This window comes from Eurytemora carolleeae, unplaced genomic scaffold (assembly GCF_000591075.1).
Source record: "Eurytemora carolleeae unplaced genomic scaffold, Eaff_2.0 scaffold313, whole genome shotgun sequence".
Taxonomy (NCBI): Eukaryota; Metazoa; Arthropoda; class Copepoda; order Calanoida; family Temoridae; genus Eurytemora; species Eurytemora carolleeae.
This window is the reverse complement of record NW_019396416.1, coordinates 105,347-125,690: the sequence shown is the minus strand read 5'-3', so window position 1 is coordinate 125,690 and position 20,344 is coordinate 105,347. Positions and strand designations below refer to the sequence as shown.

Genomic DNA, 20,344 nt, shown 5'->3' with positions numbered 1-20,344 from the left:
TTGAAGTTCCCAAACAATAGTGGCGACCATCTTGAAATTCACAAACGAAATAGCGGCAATCTTGTAATTCAGAATTTTAGGAGTTTCCGCTCACAGAAAGCCAGGGAGATTTTTTAATGATTTCTATTTTTTTTTTTAATGCATTGCAATGAACAATTTCGAAATTGTTCCCTGACGGTTAATACAAGTTTGAAGTCTGAAGAAGAATCAAAAAGATGTCCGAAAAATTGGACTAGAATTTTTTTTAATTATCTGCAAGTCTCCCTTTTGAATATCTCATTGTAATTAGCCATTTTTTTTCTTTCCAGAGGGATCAGTCCCCTTGTGGGACTGGTTTCCCCTGGTAATTATATTTTCTAGCCTTCCAGGGCCGGGCTNCCCTGTATACGCCTCTGATCCTTAGTTGTTAGTTTCTATATATTTAGAACTGCTCTGCTCGCTATAATAGGATTTATGCCAACCCCTGGACAGGGCACCATAGGGTCTCTAGACTACACCCCTCAAGAGAGGAAAATATTGGCTCACAAGTAGGTTCTACGCAGAAAATACCAAAAACATTTTTTATTTTAAAGGGATTGTTCACTTATTTTAAAGTGTACATTATGTACCAAATCTTAAAATCACCTTTCCTGTTTTTTTCAATCTACAGATTATACTTTTTCAATAAATCAAGTAAATTTAAAATTTAAGACAAAAAACGATGTTTATTTAGTTTAGATTCATTCATAGAATCTAAAATTCCTCATTTTAGGAGTAAAGATTGGGTTTGTAGTACTTGTCAAGTAAATCCGTCCCAGGTCCTCGCTAAACCTAGTCAGGTAGATAATATGTCCCAGGTCCTCGCTAAACCTAGCCAGGTAGATATTCTATCCCAGGTCCTCGCTAAACCTAGTCAGGTAGATATTCTATCCCAGGTCCTCGCTAAACCTAGTCAGGTAGATGTTCTATCCCAGGTCCTTGCTAAACCTAGTCAGGTAGATGTTCTATCCCAGGTCCTTGCTAAACCTAGTCAGGTAGATATTCTGTCCAAGGTCCTCGCTAAACCTAGCCAGGAAGATAATTTTGTTCTAGGTCCACGCTAAACCTAACCGGGTAGACCTTGATCATTGATTTTGATCTTGATTGATGATGGAGGATTAATGATTAATGACCAATGACCAATGACCAATGACCAATGACCAATGACTAATGGTTAATGTTTAATGGTTAATGTTTAATGGTTGATGGTTGATGGTTAATGATTGATGGTTGATGGTTGATGGTTGATGGTTTATGGTTAATGGTTAATGGTTAATGGTTAATGGTGATGGTTGATGGTTGATGGTTGATGGTTGATTGATTGATCTTTGCAGGATTCTACTATTAACCAAGAGGAGGTTGACAGCATAGTTCAATCATTAGAATTTAAGGTACAAAAAAAAAAATCTTAATCGTTATTTATAAAAATAAAACTAGCTGAATGGTTCAGCGATGCCCGTGAAATTTTTTTTTATTTTGAAAAAATGTTTTTTAAAAAAAACAATTTTAAAAAATATGATGGAAAAAATCGATTTGTTTTTGCCTATAACACCCCCTGGCCACCCATGAGTGTCCGCAAAAACTTTCTGCCCATATGGTCCAGCCGGCTATAGGCAACATATATATGAATGTCTTGTTTTATTATATATATTATTATAAAGATTTCTTCACACACAAAGATATAAATACATATATAANGATATCTTTCGTTTTTCTTGGATATTTCCCTCTGTATCCTGCAGTTGAAAAGCTTGATAAAAATTTGATCTAGAGTTCTTCATCTGTTCCAAGGAGAACTCTCGACTAAGTGTATCCAGAACACAGGTTTTATCAGCAACTCTATCAAAAGCATAAAACATTGATCCTAAAATTCCATCAACTAGAATCATTTTCCCAGATCTTGTATCTTTATAAAGAAAGCCTTGATGACTGGCTTGTTCCTTTACAGTGGTGTCCAATTTGCACCCTAAAAACAGTTTTTTTCTCGTACATTGGAAAACTAGATTTGTGAATTAGGTTTGATATGTTTTTATCATTTTAACAATAAATTACTAAGATGATTATGTTAAATTAAAAAAACTGAAAAATAAAAATAAAAAGAAAAGGAAAAGATTTTGATATTTTCAAAGGAAAAGGAGGAAATGGAAAGATTAAATGTGGAGCCTCTTTTTTATTCAAGAATTCCTTTAATTTTCTTTATACAACAAATCGTTTTATTTAAATTGTTGGTGAAAAATAAGAAAAAAAGATTGAACAATAATTAGATTTTGATGAGAACTGCTTTTTTCTCTGTTCAATGTGTCTGTACAAAGAATTTAAATCACCCCAAATGGCAGAAAAGTACAATGCCAAGTTTCGTGGTAGAAATCGATTGTTTTGATGTCATTAAAGGATAATTTTTCTAATCTTTGCTAACCCACCCTTTAAATTATTTTACTCCTCTATTTATTTGGTTAACTGTTCCTTTTAATTATTTTGTGAAGATTTCCTGTAATTTTTTTAATAATTCCTAGAGTGAAGAGGAGATGATGAGAAGGAAAGAGTCTTCTGCTAGTTTAAAATCTGATAGCAATGACAGTGGTGCAGTTGAACAGACAGGAGATGTAACAGACGCAGCTGTCGAAACTGTTATTCCATCAATAGATAATGTTCCGAGAACAGCGACTGCTTGTCCCCTCGCCTCAAGGTTTATTATTAAGATTAATTAATATTTAAATGTCAGTGGCGTTAAAGGTGTGGGGGGGGGCATAAGGTGCACGTGCGCTCCAGCCCCTTTTCTTTATAAATGTACAATAACACAAATAGTGCTAGACAGGGGGATGATAGTTCTCTACCTGTGTGCTCAGTTAGCTGTACTGTACACTTACAACTGTTTACTAATAATGATATGCTATAGGTTAGGCCAGAATCTCCTTAAAGTAAACAAATATGCGGTACACTCTCAGTATAGTTCCCGGCCTACAGGGTGTCCCACATCATATTAGACCGAGAACGGGTCTAAATTACGATTTTTGGGACTAATTAGAAAATTTAATTAGAATGAATCATTTTGAAAAATAATATAAGACTTTTCTTGCGGAAAATGATAAGTTTTTCGAGTATTAAGGGTTTATTTTGGTGTTAAAGATTGGAGATAATCTGATATGATATGGGACGCTCTGTATATTAATAGTAAAGGATTGGCGTACGTCAGCACTTATTAAACTTTAACCTTGTTGATTTTAGACCAAGCAAAGTCTAAATCAACGAATAGGGTTTCATTTAAAAAGCTTTAATAAATACTGCCTTCAGTGTAAATATATATGAATATAATATATAATTTTATATGCAAATTCTAAAAATTTAAATCCTGTAAAAAATATATATTTTTTAAGAAATGTTTCCATCTCTTTTTTATCCTTGGTAATATCAAGATCAGAGATGGACCTTTGAGAAAACACATAATTTTTCCTTTTTGTGTTTTTATTTTTAAAAATTGTTTAAAGTATTTCTATTTTGTTTAGACCTGAGGAACCCAGTGTACACGTGGAAGAACCAGGATATCAGGTATTAAGGGTGCTTTGCACCCCTTTGCAACTTTAATCTTAACATCAATGCAGATCTTAGAAGAGACAAAGCTGTTAAAATAAGGTTCACATTTTCGGTTGCGAAGATAAAGGGATTAGAAATAAAAAAATTGCCAATGTTCAGGATCTTTCTCCATGATCCGGGATTTTAGATTTGAACGGTGCAATTTCTGAAATTATGCCAGAAATTTCCCAATATCCAATAAAAACTGAAATTTTAAATATTTGTAGATTTACGACTTCGTTATTGTTGGTTTAGTTCTTCTGATTGCTCTCCTTCTAGTCCGTAGGTTTGCAGCTCAGGTAACTGTTTGGTGGATAGCTTTAGTTGGAAATCAATCAATCCCTCTCCCTCCCACCTCTACCCTCCCTCCTCTCCCCTCCCGACCCCTCCCTCCTCTCTCTCTCTTCAAAATAAGTTAGGATTTTTAATTTTGATTTTTGTATTTCCATGAACCAGGAAAATTTAATCAACTTTTGTGTAAAACATATTAAAGGGGTTGTATATTTCGTTCGTTTTTTTTCGATATTTTCCCCTCAGGTTTAAAATTTGGTATATCATAAGGGAAGCAAATTTTGGAAGAAACAATTATTAAAAATTCTTACAACACTTTCTGTACAGTGATAACTAAAAAACTCTGAAATAGGAAGACGACTTTTAGACTAAATAGTCCAATGAGCATGAAACGCAGCAATGGTGCAGAGTAAACAGACCAATTTCACTTAATAAGTGAAATAATAAGAACTATTTACTTCATAACAACATTAAATTCCCTTAATTATTGATCAAATATTGTTTTTCTGTTTCACAGTTTTCTTGTTCTTACTGTTTACTGTAGGGTATCTCACATCATATTTGATCGAATAGAGATATAATTTTTTGAATCATCTGGCCAAATTAAAAAGAACCCGTGGCAAGTAAGACATTTTATAATATCTCTTTCAATATTAATAGCAGCCAGTTCTATTTATGTCCAACGAGGCCGGAGATAAAAAATCGGAGCCGACGGAGGTCACTTTTCAGAGGTTCCAAGACTCCGGAAAGAGATATCGACAATCTGACTTCATATCCTGCTCCCTAACAAATTATATGAGTCTACATTCTAAAATAGAACCGGCTGCTATGAATATTGAAAGAGATATTACAAAATGTCTTACTTGCCACGGGTTCTTTGCAAGCAGAAAAACAGGGAATTCTAAACAGTGAATGTATTTTGGCGTTCAAGTATTGAGATCCAGTATTTCTGTTGAGGGATGCTCTGTAGGTTAAGAGTAGTTTTAATATTATTCATTTAGGATGGAGAAGACGGTATTCTAGAGGAGGAAATAGAAGATTTATCAGAACATTCTCTTGTTTAATAAAAACTGATACAGGGTTACCCACAAAGGATGAGACTTCAGAGACAATTGTATGAAATTTAAATAGTCACTTTCCTTATATTTATAATTCTCTGCAACTAAAAACTTGTTTCTTGTAATTAAAAATGCCATAATAACTATAGCTAAGTCATAATACTTAATTTAACATTGGAACTTTCATATTTAAAAGTTTTTAGTCGTCTCTGCAGTCTCTTCTTTTGTTCGATAACCCTGTAACCCTGATAAAGAACAGAAGATGTCTTTGATATAGTTTGGTCAGTTTTGTAGATATAAACCAAGCGTGCACGCCTCCTGAACTGTTCATCAGGACGAAAAGTTTCATCTCTGACTGTACTCACTTGACTCACTACGCTGCAATGTTGTTTAATAAGGTTTGATATGACGTAATGATTGTTGGAAAAAAGAGAAAGATACTAAAGTGCGCGCGCGCATCCAGAATATCTTACCTTAATAAACTACCTTGCTGCGCTATGGAGTTTGAATTTACAAAGTTTATCAAATCTTAACAAAGACGACATTTCTGGTCTTGTCTGTGAATCCTTTTTTTAAATCCAATTAAAACTTTCAAGTTTTTTGTGTGGTTGCATTTATATTATATATATTGGTATATAGTCATTTATTAACTAGTACTTTATATATATTGGTATATAGTCATTTATTAACTAGTACTTTATATATATTGGTATATTGTCATTTATTAACTAGTACTTATTATATATTGGTATATAGTCATTTATTAACTAGTACTTATTATATATTGGTATATAGTCATTTATTAACTAGTACTTTATATATATTGGTATATAGTCATTTATTAACTAGTACTTTATATATTGGTATATAGTCATTTATTAACTAGTACTTATTATATATTGGTATATAGTCATTTATTAACTAGTACTTTATATATATTGGTATATAGTCATTTATTAACTAGTACTTATTATATATTGGTATATAGTCATTTATTAACTAGTACTTATTACTTTGAAGAAAAATATGATGGTATAATTTAATAATTTAATCTGAGATTGCATTGTTTTAAAATAATATGATAAAAAATTATCTAGTGCTAAAATTAAAAAAAATATTTATATTTTGATTTTGATTTTTTTTTGGTGTTTATATCATAGCTGCTCAATTTTTGTTATTGATATTATAATGGAGTTATAATTTATTTAAACAGTTAATTTTTGGCTGAGTTTTTTAAAACATTTAAAAATTAGACCTAGATTTATACCTGTACATCTACCTACTTTCTACAGTTCTAGTCTTAAACTTTAAATTTTGACATTGACAATATTATATCGTGTGAATAAATTGGATTAAAAAAACTGATCTAAAATATTTTTGTTTGTCATTATTTTTGGCATTTCCAATATTATATCGTGTGAATAAATTGGATAAAAAAGTGATTTAAAATATTTTAGTTTGTTATTTTTTTGTCCCTGCATAATTTTATGTGCACATCTAAGGGACTGTAAACGCAATTTCAAGTGAGCCTCCACTTATAAAGCGGCAAATCAGATTCAAAACAGTACTTTTTTCATTTACAAAGCGGCAACAAAACAGTACTTTTTTTAGATCAAGATTGAATGAGAACCCCCTATTTTCCTGCTGAAAATATACTGTTTTTCAACTGTGAAAGTGACTTGCGGATTTATGGTGCAGAAACAATAGAGGAAATCGACAGAATTCAACTTTTTTAGATAGGAAAAAAACGACATTATATTCCACATAAATGATCAAACAAAGGGTTAAGTATAGGATACCGTTCTGAATCGGGCATCTCATTCTTTGAATGGGGGATCACTTGAAAAGGACAGTCCCAGTATCTGTAGGACGTAGGTATTTAGAAACGATCGATTCATTCTCTGAATCCTTTCTTATAACATTTCATATCAATTGCATTCTATAAATCCTTTCTTATAACATTTCATATCAATTCATTCTATAAATCCATTCTTATAATATTTTATATCAATTCATTCTATAAATCCATTCTTATAACATTTAATATCAATTCATTCTATGAATCCATTTTTATAACATTTCATATCAAATCATTCTATGAATTCCATTCTTATAACATTTCATACGATTCATTCTATAAATCCATTCTTATAACATTTCATATCAATTCATTCTATAAATCCATTCTTATAACATTTCATATCAATTCATTCTATAAATCCATTTTTATAACATTTAATATCAATTCATTCTATGAATCCAATTTTATAACATTTCATATATCTAAATCTGTTCCTATAATTTATCATATAACCTATTAAAACCTACAATATCAAAAACAACAGTTAACCGGGAGGTAGATTCTCTTAATTATATGTGAAATACATTTGACGACTAGCTGACAAAAAGAATCGGACCAGTGACATGGCTAAAATTTGGTTGTGTGTCCGACGTAAGGCTTAAACTATGTCAAAGCCCTTACCTAGAAGGGATTGTGATGGCATACTCCCCATAGGTCAAGGAGCTTTTTGACACCTCCCTAGTTTCTTGATATCATATCATATATCATATATTTATCATATCATATATCTCATATCTCGTATCTCATATCTCATATCTCATAGATCATAGATCATAGATCATAGATCATAGATCATAGATCATAGGTCATAGGTCATAGGTCATAGGTCATAGGTCATAGGTCATAGGTCATAGGTCATAGGTCATAGGTCATAGGTCATAGGTCATAGGTCATCGATATACGATCTTCGATCTTCGATCTTCGATCATCGATCATCGATCATCGATCATCGATCATCGATGATCTTCGATCTTCGATCTTCGATCTTCGATCTTCGATCTTCGATCTTCGATCTTCGATCATCGATCATCATCGATCATCGATCATCGATCATCGATCATCGATCATCGATCATCGATCATCGATCATAGATCATAGATCATCGATCATCGATCATCGATATCACATTATATGATCATCGATCATCGATATCACATCATATGATCATCGATCATCGATATCACATCATATGATTGCACGGGAGGAAAAGAAAAATAACTAAAAAAAATTTGAGAATTTTAAAAACTAGATGAATCGTTAAGATACAGGGTGTCCCACGAAACATGACAGTATGCAGGACGACTTGAATGTCGTCTTGATTTTTTATATAATTTGATGCGTTTATTTGTCAACCTAATTTTAGAAGTAAATTTCTAGAGATAATACTCACAAAATTTCCCTTGTCTAGAAGACTAAATGTCACAAATAAATTCAAATACCAAAGACGACTTTCAAGTCGTCTTTCTATTGTCATGTTTCGTGGGACACCCTGTATATGGTTCGGTTATTTTAAATAAAACTTGTAAGATTTAAAAATGTTTTCTGAATCAAACTATGCAACATCTTTATCCCAAAGCAAAAAAGGGCGAACGATTCAAATACGATCGCGATAACACTACTTATGGATCGTTTTTCGGTCGTTCTTGTCATTTATCTTTTGTCAGGGTCAACGTTTGTCTGTGAGTAAGAAAAGCAAATTCTAATATAAACCGACAGTGCGTCACTTGATGGGCCTATTCGTCGCGATAATTCTTCAACGAACGAATTAAGAAAAAAACTTATGTTAGATATTCCAACTTTTGTTTAAAGTATCCTGAAATATAATCATTTCCGTGTTTAGTGTTTGATAAGAAATACCTCATAACATTCACTATTCACTATCCTATACAGAGGGACTCATTAAACTGTGGAATAAGGAGACAACTGAGCCGGCGATTAAAAAAATTCAAGACAATACGGCTCGGGTCTAGGCTTTCATTGGGCCTTATTTACGGCTTTAGCTTTCGGATTAAACTTGAATCTTATTTTCCAAAGAGTTGAGTTCAAAAAACCGGTTTGATAATGCATTTAGCGAATTTTAATCGCAGGAATTGGCGCGTTCCGGGTTTTGATGAGCATAGAGCCTGATTCTCCACTAAAACCAACAAAGGTCGGTTTTATTTTCATTGGGACAAACTCCGTTAGTCGAGCCTAAGATTTCGCAGATGTCAATGACGTGCCACAAGCTGTCGTCAGAGTTGGGTCTAAGATTGGGTCTTAAAGCTGGGTTTAAGTAATTACGACCTGAGCCGAAGCTTTTAAATCGCGGGCTCTGGTATACTCTAGTTATGATTATGATATAGTCATCAAAACAAAGAATAACATGAATTTGATTACAGCTTAATTATGCAGTATAAACAACCCGATTTTACGTAAAAAGTTTATTTTTCAGCAATGAGTAAAACTCTGACTTTATACAGGGTTACCCACAAAGGATGAGACTTCAGAGACGATTGCACAGATTTACACTGTTTGTCCCTTTATTTAGGATTCCATGCAACTGTAAACTTGTTTCTTGTTTAATCATCTAATAAGCGATAAAAGAATATATTCAAGGCAGAAAACATAAATTAACCTCGAAATAGTCAACTATTACGAGTTTCAGGTCGTCTTTACAGTATCATCCTTTGGGTAAACCTGTATCATAAAATTGTTTAGTTGTCGTCTTCCTATTCCATAGTTTTATAGGTCCAACTATAAGTTAATTGTTGTGAACAATGAGATTGGTTCAGTTTCAATACGAACATTTAGAAGAAAATGAGAATGATGAGGTAAGGAGGGAGGGAACCCCCGGACGCCAGTGCCTCCGCTATGCAGACACGAGCCTCTCAGATTTTCTAGTCAGACCGAGCCTCAACTATGCAGACCAATCCTCCGATATGCAGTAAACGAGCCTTCACCATACAGCACAGATTTTTTTAAATCGTGGTTTTAATGTGTTATGAAAAATTTTAACATTTTTTGACGTAGTGGCATAAGAATTTTACTGAAGATTAGAGTTATTTATTGATTGTCATGATTAAAACCATATATGTTTATAAGATTTATGCTAAAACTTTAAACATTTCTTACGCAAAAAGGAAGATATTTGGAGAAATATTTCTGAAGTAAATTTAGTTTATTTTGTTGTAAACTTTAATTTTAACAATACCTTTTTTTAAAAAATGTTAAGATTTAAATAAATGATACAAATTTTCTAAATTTAATTTGAACTACAGAATAAGGTATTGCTTAAATTAAAGATTATAAAAGATAAAATGAAAATCAATTCAAATTTTTTTTTCTCTAAATATTTTCCTTATAATGTAAATAATGTTTAAAGTTTTATATACTACTTTGTTTGTAAAAATTAGGCAATGTTTATGATAATTGATAAATACTTCTCATCTTTGAAAACCTCTCACTGCCACTATGTCGAAAAATTTTTAAAAATCTTTTAATTAAAACTTAAAACACAAGTTTAAAAAAACCTCCTATATTACACAGGCACATTTTGCTGTATTGCGCTATGCTCATTTCTGCATAGCGGAGGCTCATGGCGTCCGGGGGGTCCCAAGAAACATGGGAATTGTGAGATGACTTTAAAGTCGTCGTTGATTTTTGATATGAAATGCATGGCAAAGAAGGTTTAAAAAATAAACGAGGCCGTACGTATGACGAGTGGTCCACACTTCTTGTATCTTAAAAAAAACGAAGATAGTAGATAAAGACAATTTTGATTTATTAAATAAATTGAAATTTGTAAAAAGTTTGCAATATCTCCGCCAATTTTGTATATGCAAAAATGGTAGACCACATTTTGAACATCTCAAGACCGGCGTTCTAGATATTAGATGTTTGAGCTGGAATAATGCAATAATTGTGTTCATGAAAAAAGGACGCATGGATCGAAGAGATATAAAAGTCGTCACTGAATTCCCATGTGAATATATTAAAAAAGATTTGGTAGATTTTATATGCAATTTATGTTTAATATATATACAACAAAAAGGTTTTGAGAATAAACCAGGACATTAATTCGCACATCTCTGCCCCTTCAGTACAAATAAATTCAACTTATATGAAGTATAAAGTCTGACCGTGTCAACCTTGTTGCACCGGCTAGTCCTGTCTATAGAGCTAGGTATAGTACAAACTGGGACCGGAAAGGTTGACCCGGCTCGGAAATTCAAATGTACAACGGCTTCCCGTGAATTGAATGTTCCTGTATTTCTAGATAAATTCACTTCGGTACCCTTTAAACCTTCGTCTCTCTGCAGAAAAGATCTCGAAAGATTCGTAATTTTCTGGTTTAATAGAGACAGAAGAATTTATGCAGTGGAGACTAGGGAGAGAAAGGATTGTTGCTCAGAGGAAGGTGTAAACTGTAAAGGGTACTGATGTGAATCGGGCATTATACTCTCTAAATTGTGAATCCGTTGAAATTACGTTTTCATTCCCTCGTTATGTTATTTACTATGTAATTGTTAGTTTTCATGTTTCAAATTGAGAATTGGGACCCTGCACCCTATAAGAGCAGCTAAGGCATTGCCTTCCCCCCCCCCTTAAAGTGATATTAACGATTTTAGAGACAATTCTCTTGAATTCATAAATATGTATCTTAGGAAGTATATCTTGGTGTTCAAAAAGATGAAGACGAAGATATTATTCTCTTGCCTGGAACAATGCAGGTTAAACTTGAGATATTATTCTTTTGCTTGGAACTATGCAGGTCAAACTTGAGATATTATTCTCTTGCTTGGAACCATGCAGGTCAAACATGAGATATTATTCTCTTGCTTGGAACCATGCAGGTCAAACTTGAGATATTATTCTCTTGTCTTGAACTATGCAGGTCAAACTTGAGATATTATTATCTTGCCTGGAACCATGCAGGTCAAACATGAGATATTATTCTCTTGCTTGGAACCATGCAGGTCAAACTTGAGATATTATTCTCTTGCTTGGAAGTTGGAACCATGCAGGTATAACATGAGATATTATTCTCTTGCCTGGGACTACGCAGGTCAAACTTGAGATATTATTCTCTTGTCTGGAACTATGCAGGTCAAACTTGAGATATTATTCTCTTGTCTGGAACTATGCAGGTCAAACTTGAGATATTATTCTCTTGCCTGGAACTATATGCAGATCAAACTTGAGATATTATTCTCTTGTTTGGAACTATGCAGGTCAAACTTAAGATATTATTCTCTTGCCTGGAACAATGCAGGTCAAACTTGGAATTAATTTCATTGGAATATAGGGCTACCCACAAAGGATGAGACAATGGAGACGACTGTAAAGAGTTTCTTCATTAAACTATTGAAAACCTGCACAGTGCACACATGTGTTTCCATTTTCATCATTTAATGTATCTTTAAAAACTTTCTGAAGTACAAAAGTAAAATTCCAACGATCATGTTTTTAAAGGACGAGACTTCAGAGACGACTTTCGGAATTTATTGATAGAATTCAAAAGTTCTAAGTCGTAATCAAAGTCTCATCCATTGTGAATAACCCTGTATTTTAGCATTAGGTAAATATCTTGTCCAAATATGTCTAAAACTGTATTATTGGGCGGAGGGCTCAGATTATACAGGGTTACCCACAAAGGCTAAGATTTCAGAGACGATTGTACGGAATTAGTACTGTCTGTTTCCTTATATTCGCTTTTCCCTGCGACTGTGAGTTTGTTTCTTTCTTTGCCAAAAATAAGCCAGTTAAAGACTGCACTTGAGACAGAACACTTAGTTTAACCTTGGAATCGTCATATTATTCACGGAAGAAATTCTTTAATTGCTTTTGACATCTGACCGTCCGTAGAGAGTTTAAAAAATCAAATAGTGATTTCTCCAGCTAAAAATTTGATTTATTTGCGTAAAAACAAGTTGTTTTCGGAGTAGAGGACACTGATTATATTCTACATTGAGAACGAATTGATTTTTTTCGAGGACAGATCAAAGTACAATAAATGCAATTGAAAATTTTTATTTTTTTGAAAACCTCTAATCCTTAATTTCAGAAGATTATTGAAGGTGGCCAGGAGCTCTTAGATGAGACTACTGTTAAGGTAATTAAAAATTAAAAATTAGAAAATCAGAGTCCGAATTTAATGAATTTGAGCCGTGTCTCAAATCCATCAAAAACCGGTTTCAATTGAGCGCCGGCTTAAATCTTAAAACATTAAATACAATTTATAGTGGAACCAACCATATTTGAGCGGTGTCACAAATTTAAGCTGCGGCTCAAATTCTTTAAATTTGGCCTCAGTGGAAGTTTCAACCTTAATCTTAAAAGGATGCTGGTAGTAGGTATTAGGTTCTTTCTCAAGAAAAAAGAAAGGCACACCGTACCCATTTTTAATCCTGAAATGACTGGGGTTGGGGGGTTTGAATCTATGTGTAGTAGGTTGGGGGAGGGGGGAGGTCCTGTAGAAGTTTATAGAGTAAAGGTACAGAGCTGATGGAAAATATATTTCCTAATCCAACCTTTCAAAAAGTCAGGCCTCGAACTTTAATGGTTTGGGTGCTAAGGAGTAGGGACTGGAGGTTAAATAAAAATCTAAAAAAGAAAAAATTTAAAATTTTTTTTGATAAATTTTCAAAGGCGAAAGATGTCTTTCGGAAAGTAATAGAGTAACTTGCCCAGGATTTGTTTTAAAAATTTAGATTTACAAGGTTTGAGTTTTAATAGAGTTCTAAGATGTTTTAATCCTTAAATAAACGAGTAAAAAAACTTCTTATTTGTGGATAAAGTGCATTGTTGTTTCTTTCAGATCAGATTAGCGGAACTGAATGGAACATTAGAAACTGTCTCGCTCAGCAATGTTCAGTTGGTTGCTCCGATAACCAAACCAAATAAAATCCTCGGCATTGGTCTCAACTACAAAGATGGCGCCGATGAAATGGTCAGCTGACTTTTATCTAACGTTAAAATAGCTTTATACTCTAAGCATTTTAAGAAAAAAAACTAATAATGACAACAAAATGTTTAAAATACAGTGAATAGTCATTACCAATATCTAAATTTATAATGTTTTATTTATAACTTTTAGATTCAATCGGACATGCGAATTATGCAAAAATATGTCACAAATAAAAAATGCTTGTGGTGTAATTAAATTATAAAGAAAAAAAAACAATCATTTCGTTGTTTACGGTTCATCAATGTTCATAAAATATAATACAGGGTCAACCACAAAGGATAAGACTGCAAAGACGACACAAAAACTCAGTAATGACAGTTCCAGGGTTGAATTAATTCGTCTGACATGAATAAAGTCTTTTTGTGATAACTTGTAATGATTGAGCAAATAAAGAAACAAGTTTACAGTTGCAGGGAATCAAAAACAGAAGGAAATAGCCATTACAAATTCCGTACATCTCATCCTGAATATAATCGATTGAGTAATACATTAAATTTTAATTTCTTAATTGAAGTTTAATTGTAAATTTGTCATCTTCTAATCAGGGGAAGCCGTATCCTGAAGCTCCGATAGTATTTATCAAGCTACCTTCAACTATTTCGGGTAAAAATAATTATTCTTATTCGTTATTCATATGTTCTGACCATGATCACAGTTTTAGGAATTTCAAAACACTCGTCTCAAACTATAATTTTCTAATTACTTTATTTTTGCAACTTGCTTTCTTTAGTAGTCCATGCACTATAAAGGATAATTTTTTGTTCAATTTGTTTCAAGAATCATACATGTAAAAGTAGATTTGAGAGTTGATTGCCGCAAATAATGTCATAGATCAAAGACGACCTTATATTCGTCTTGCTTCTTTCATGTTTTGTGAGAAACCGTGTAAGTCCAACTTCAATTATACATTTACTTGATCCTGAGATTTACAGGGTCACTTTAAATAACGTGTACAGTCCCTTTATAAGGTCCAACCGATCCATTACCGCTGCCTAATGAATCCAAGGAGGTGGATTGGGAGGTTGAATTAGTAGTTATTATTGGGAAGAAAGGCAGGTATAGTAAATACAGTAGTAACCAGAAAATAGTGGAATGGTTTCCGTCGTCTTTCCTTCTTTTTAATTCAAAATACTGCTGATGAAAATGTTTTTTAAAGGGACAGTAAAGGAAAAATGAAAGGGTATAGGCTGAAAGCTAATCACTTTAGCTCTTGATCACGACCCATGAAAGTCATATCTGATGTTCCTGTCTCGAGAAATTCATATAAAACTGTGTCAAATCTATACGAAAATTAATATATATACAATTTTGTATAAAAGTAGTAGGTTTAAACAGATCATATTCAGCAAATAAGCAACCAATCTGAAAACGATGATATCCCAGAGAAAGCTAATATGTAATTTAGGTTTACTTTTATATTTGTTGTTTCTATTTTCAACAGATTTCATTCATAATATTATTTTTACGTCCGTATTACTTGACCAGAAATTCCACCAATGGCAGTGCAGTAAAGTGGTCACGTGATACAGGCGGAGACAGTTGACCAGTATACTGCTCTGCCATTGGGGATAGTTCTGGTCACGTGATTTAAGTTTCAGATTTTCAAAATTTTACATATATGAATTTTTGTATAATTTTGACACAGTTTTATATCAGTTTCTCGAGACAGGAACATCAGATAAAACTTTCATGGGTCGCGATCAAGAGCTAAAGTGATTAGCTTTCAGTCTATACCCCCTTTCATTTTTCCTTTACTGTCCCTTTAATTATAACAAATGCAAATTAGAAAATCCTTATGAGATTAAATTTAAAGTAAAATCGATCGAAGACGACTCCAAAGATGTTTTAGTATCTTATGCATGAAAATAACCATTTTTTTCTTTGAAATATTATTTTAAATCTAATTTCTGAGAAATTGTTTCATATTTTTTTTTTAATTTTAAGAACATTTAAGCACAAATATTTAGCAGTATCAAAGTTATTCATGTTTTAAACCCGATTAAGATTTCACATAAAATAGATTTCAGGTCGTCTTCCTACTCTACATGTTGCTTCATATCTAGATATATAAAGAAAGAAGACGCCCTAGATTATGTGTTTGGATATACAGTTGGTGTTGACTATACTGCAAGGAATCGACAAACAAACTTACCTATTACTTACTTACCCCTATTCCTGCTGGGGGTGGGGGGGGGGGGGGTGGGTTAATTTGTTTTTACATGACTCAAAAAGTATTGGTCTGAGGGTGTTGAAATTTTCTGACTTTTCCTAATACCCATAGCCCTCCCTTTAGGACTTTAATTATTATTATTGTTATTATTATTATTATTATTATTATTGTTATTATTATTATTATTATCATTATTCTTATTATTACTATTATTATTATTATAATTACCATTATTATTTTTATTATTATTATCTGTATAGTTCTGGGAGCAGCTAGTTATCTGAGCTGTATAGTTCTAGGAGCAGCTAGTTATTTGAGCTGTATAGTTCTAGGAGCAGTTAGATACCTGAGCTGTATAGTTCTAGGAGCAGCTAGTTACCTGAGCTGTATAGTTCTAGGAGCAGTTAGTTACCTGAGCTGTATAGTTCTATCGGATCAGTTACCTGACTCCTGAGCCATGTATAGTACGGGGGGGGATGGTGATTATTATAATTGTTATTATTAATATTAATATCATTAGTAGTAGTAGTAGAAGTAATAGGATTACTTACGTGTTTCGGGGAGCTTTGGTTAGGATCGCCCGTTCTGCCGGTAGCCGGACCTGGAAAATAATTGTTATTTAAAAATGTAAAATAATTTAACATAATTTAATATAATATTTTATTAATATAAATATTTGCATTGTTAATATTTAACTTACCCTAAACTGCAGAGTTCATTTAAAGGGACACTTTCCTCTCCTTGTCTAAAACTAAAATGTACAGTTAAACCCTAAATAAGCCATACTTCGAAACTTCTCATCAAATGTCGTATTCTTCACTTTCTGATAATGAAATGTTGCGGATTTAGTTTTTCAATGAAATGATTATATGGAGCTCTTTAAAACTCTTCCCGCATATTCATGGCTATTCATTTATTTTCACATATTTTCATTTTTCATATTTCACATATTATATTTTTCATATTTCACGTATTATATTTTTGGTCAAACTATGGTCATTATATTATTAGAGTTATATTTTCCCCACACATTATATGTACGATTCACGCGACGGTACCCTTTGTCAAAAGCAGAATTTGGTCGATCAGTTATTGTAAATTTTCTACCTTAAAAATAAACATATTTAGTCGATTTCCTTCATTTTCTCTGCTGCAAAAATCTGCACAAAAAGAATATAATGATTTTTAAAAGATTCAGATTGAAAATCTAAATTTTTTTCTGAGGCTATAGAGTATAGACTAGAGGGTCTTTTTTCTTGGTCATTCTAATGGATAATCTTTAGTTTTATATATATATATAAATATAAATATAAATCTTTATTTTTTTATTCAAATATTTGTTGTGTGTTTTTAAACAGAGATCTTATTCAGAAGAATTCCGGACTCTGGACACTGGCCAAGGTAAACCTAAATGGAATCCAGAAACCAGCCGAAATTGAATCCGGAAACAGAAATGGAATCCGGAAACAGAAATGGAATCCGGAAACCAAAATTAAATCCGGAAACTAAAATAGAATCCGAAAACAGAAATGAAATCCGGAAACCGAAATGGAATCCGAAAACCAAAATTGAATCCGGAAACTAAAATAGAATCCGGAAACAGAAATGGAATCCAGAAACAGAAATTGAGTCCGAAAACCTAAATAGAATTTGGAAACCTAAATGGAATCCAAAAACCGAAATGAATCTAGATGCTGAAATTGAATCCGGAAACAAAACTTTTAAAGAGATTAGTCGCTAAAATACACAGATGTTTTAATGTAAAAAGAAGTTGAAGTAAAAGGTTTCCTTTAACACAATCGGCCATCCTCCCGAATATGAAATTTATACCTATCAAAATAATAATCAACTTATTTAAATTTTAAGAATTTCCCTGGATTTTGTTCTCTAGGGCCTGCTGTAGTCACAAAAGACGAGGTAAAAAAACAAAAAAAAAAAAAAAAAAAAAAAAAAAAAAAAAAAAAAAAAAAAAAAAAAAAAAAAAAAAAAAAAAAAAAAAAAAAAAAAAAAAAAAAAAAAAAAAAAAAAAAAAAAAAAAAAAAAAAAAAAAAAAAAAAAAAAAAAAAAAAAAAAAAAAAAAAAAAAAAAAAAAAAAAAAAAAAAAAAAAAAAAAAAAAAAAAAAAAAAAAAAAAAAAACTTCATTAAATTTTTTTATACAACGATGACTGATGATGAAATGTTTTCGAAAGTAGAATTAAAATTTTTTTAATAAACACACTTTTGAGCAGTTTGGTTCCCCTTTTCCTTGGAAATGAAACCCAAAGTTGCTAAGTTTCTGACTCGCATTTCTTTGAAATCTTATTGGACGAAAACAGCTTTGATTGCAGCTTTTGATTGGATTTTCAATACAAAAATTCTGAACTCTGAACTCTAATTGTTAAATTTAGATACCCCTACCCCTTGCTCTAAAGTTGAGTACAGAAGTGAACGGAAAACTGAAACAGAGTAGCAATACTTCTAATATGATTTTTGGTAAGATAAATGAATATTTTTAATATAATACTTTCATATCAAGATATTCTCCTTGATATCCAGATATCCATGAGGAGACAGACATTCAATATCTTCAAATCTTGTGTCTTTGTTCAATATATATATTCTACAGGGTCACCTATAAAAGGACGAGACTTCAGAGATTTTAACGTCGTCATTACAGTCTCATCCTTTGAGGGTATCCCGGCCTGTATATATATATACATAAACTGGTATCCTTTATCTATGTCCTCTAAACAAGATCCTTTTCCTATAGAATGAAATTATATCCTATGGTTATTTATCCATGAAGAACTATCTTTCTCTATGAATTTCCATGAAAGACTATTCATTAAACTTGTCTCCGTTTATCCTAGATGAAAAACATTGTATTTGAAAGGAAAACGACATGCAAGACATTATTTTTTCTATTATTACTACATACAGGGTTACCCACAAAGGATGAGACTTCAGAGAAGACTGTACAGAATTTATACTGTCTATTTCCATATATTTAGAATTCTCTGCAACCTTAAACTGGTTTCTTTCGTTGCCATGGCAATAAATTGGTCATTAAAAGACAATATTCAAGGCAGAAGACGTAATCGTCATATTTTATGAGTTTCAGGTCGTCTTTACAATCTCATCCTTTGCGTGTAACCCTGTACAATAAGTTATGTTTAGCAGTGTTTATAATGCTTTCATGACCAAATCTTTAAAGCGGGCCAAACTTTCCGTACGGGTATTAACGCCAAACCGGAATTAAAATGTAAATCCACCAAAAGACTTAAGAAATTACTCAAAATAAAGATGGCTGTGTTCAACTACTTTACTTGAACCGTCAGGGAATACCCGATTCCGACTGAGCTCGATAGGAAAAGATTTAGAATTTATAAAGTTTGACTTATGTTCAGATATCCGTGACCTAATATCCTATTTATCTATCTATTATGACCTTCTACCTGGGGATCTGATACTGAGCGGCACACCAGCCGGGGTCGGGGTCACAAGGTATATTTTACAGGGTTTAAAGGACCTGTTCACGAAACTTGAATAAGAGTACTCTAAAATTACTAGAGCATAGTTTATTGCCTGGGTAAATTTTGGAAATAAATTTTGTTAAGTTTTGATCTGACATGCTCTTAAAAATAAAAAGCCTAAACATTAACAAAATATCGAAATAATGAAAAACATTGGGTTTAAAAGTAATGGCCCACAACAATTTGGATCAAATTCTTTAAATCTCAGAATTTTGTTGAAAAATTTGTCAAATATACACTTTAAAGAAGAAGCCCGTAAAGCAATAAACTTAAAAATTAATCATAAATAAATTCACTTTCAACATCATTATCAATTAACTTTTTTGATTTTTTTGTTTCTGATAAAATATTTCAAAAATGTAGATTTATTATTATTTGGTTTCTTTTTTTAGGTCTCCTCCAGAGTTCATCAAAAGAGGAGATATTATCAAATGTGAAATACAGAAAATTGGTTCAATTGTCAATACAGCAATAATGACGATGCCACAATCATAAAAACTTTAAACATTTATATTTAATTTTAATGATTAATTGGACACTGATTAGTGATTACTCGCCACAAATTCTAAATTTATTATTCCTATATCTTTGCAACATTATATACACTAAACTTTGATATTTAAAACTTTGAATATTTCATTAGAGATCACAGTTTGAGAAGTGAAAAGTTTACGTGGTCAGGTTGCAAAGATGAAAATCAGAAAATTAAAGCTTAAGGCGACTAACAGTTTCATACTGTAAGATAGAATTAAAATTTACAATAAATATATTAACAGTTTATTTTTCAAAAACAGTCAAAATTTTACAATGATTTAATTTATAACCATGTGCAATGTGGTACTCATAGAGAATAGAATATATAGAGAGGAATTTACTAGAAAAAAAGTGTAAAACGGCCATTTTGTAGTACTGTTTCC

At 32.1% G+C, this 20,344-nt stretch overlaps 2 protein-coding genes across 4 annotated transcripts; both read left to right on the top strand.

Annotated features, from left to right (window-relative positions):
- The first annotated feature begins 453 nt into the window (after positions 1–453).
- LOC111702884 (uncharacterized) lies at positions 454–5,590 on the top strand. The gene is made up of 8 exons (XM_023474679.1): positions 454–527; positions 752–935; positions 1,353–1,409; positions 2,532–2,704; positions 3,522–3,564; positions 3,816–3,887; positions 4,881–4,959; positions 5,192–5,590. The coding sequence occupies exons 1-7, from the start codon at positions 454–456 to the stop codon at positions 4,941–4,943; spliced, it is 666 nt and encodes a 221-aa protein (XP_023330447.1). The 3' UTR covers positions 4,944–4,959; positions 5,192–5,590.
- Positions 5,591–8,624: 3,034 nt separating this feature from the next.
- On the top strand, positions 8,625–20,207 carry LOC111702891 (fumarylacetoacetate hydrolase domain-containing protein 2). Of its 3 annotated transcripts, none has more exons than XM_023474686.1 (13): positions 8,625–8,714; positions 9,526–9,608; positions 11,442–11,507; positions 12,842–12,889; positions 13,595–13,726; positions 14,290–14,347; positions 14,713–14,800; positions 15,808–15,876; positions 17,273–17,315; positions 17,781–17,831; positions 18,303–18,387; positions 19,302–19,398; positions 19,820–20,207. In XM_023474686.1, exons 2-13 carry the CDS (start codon positions 9,555–9,557, stop codon positions 19,920–19,922), a joined length of 894 nt encoding a protein of 297 aa, XP_023330454.1. In that variant the 5' UTR covers positions 8,625–8,714; positions 9,526–9,554; the 3' UTR covers positions 19,923–20,207. The 3 variants fall into 3 exon arrangements, with proteins under 3 accessions (XP_023330454.1, XP_023330455.1, XP_023330456.1); XM_023474687.1 differs by lacking the exon at positions 8,625–8,714 and adding an exon at positions 8,721–8,947; XM_023474688.1 differs by lacking the exons at positions 8,625–8,714; positions 9,526–9,608; positions 11,442–11,507 and adding an exon at positions 11,972–12,049.
- The last annotated feature ends 137 nt before the right edge of the window (positions 20,208–20,344 follow it).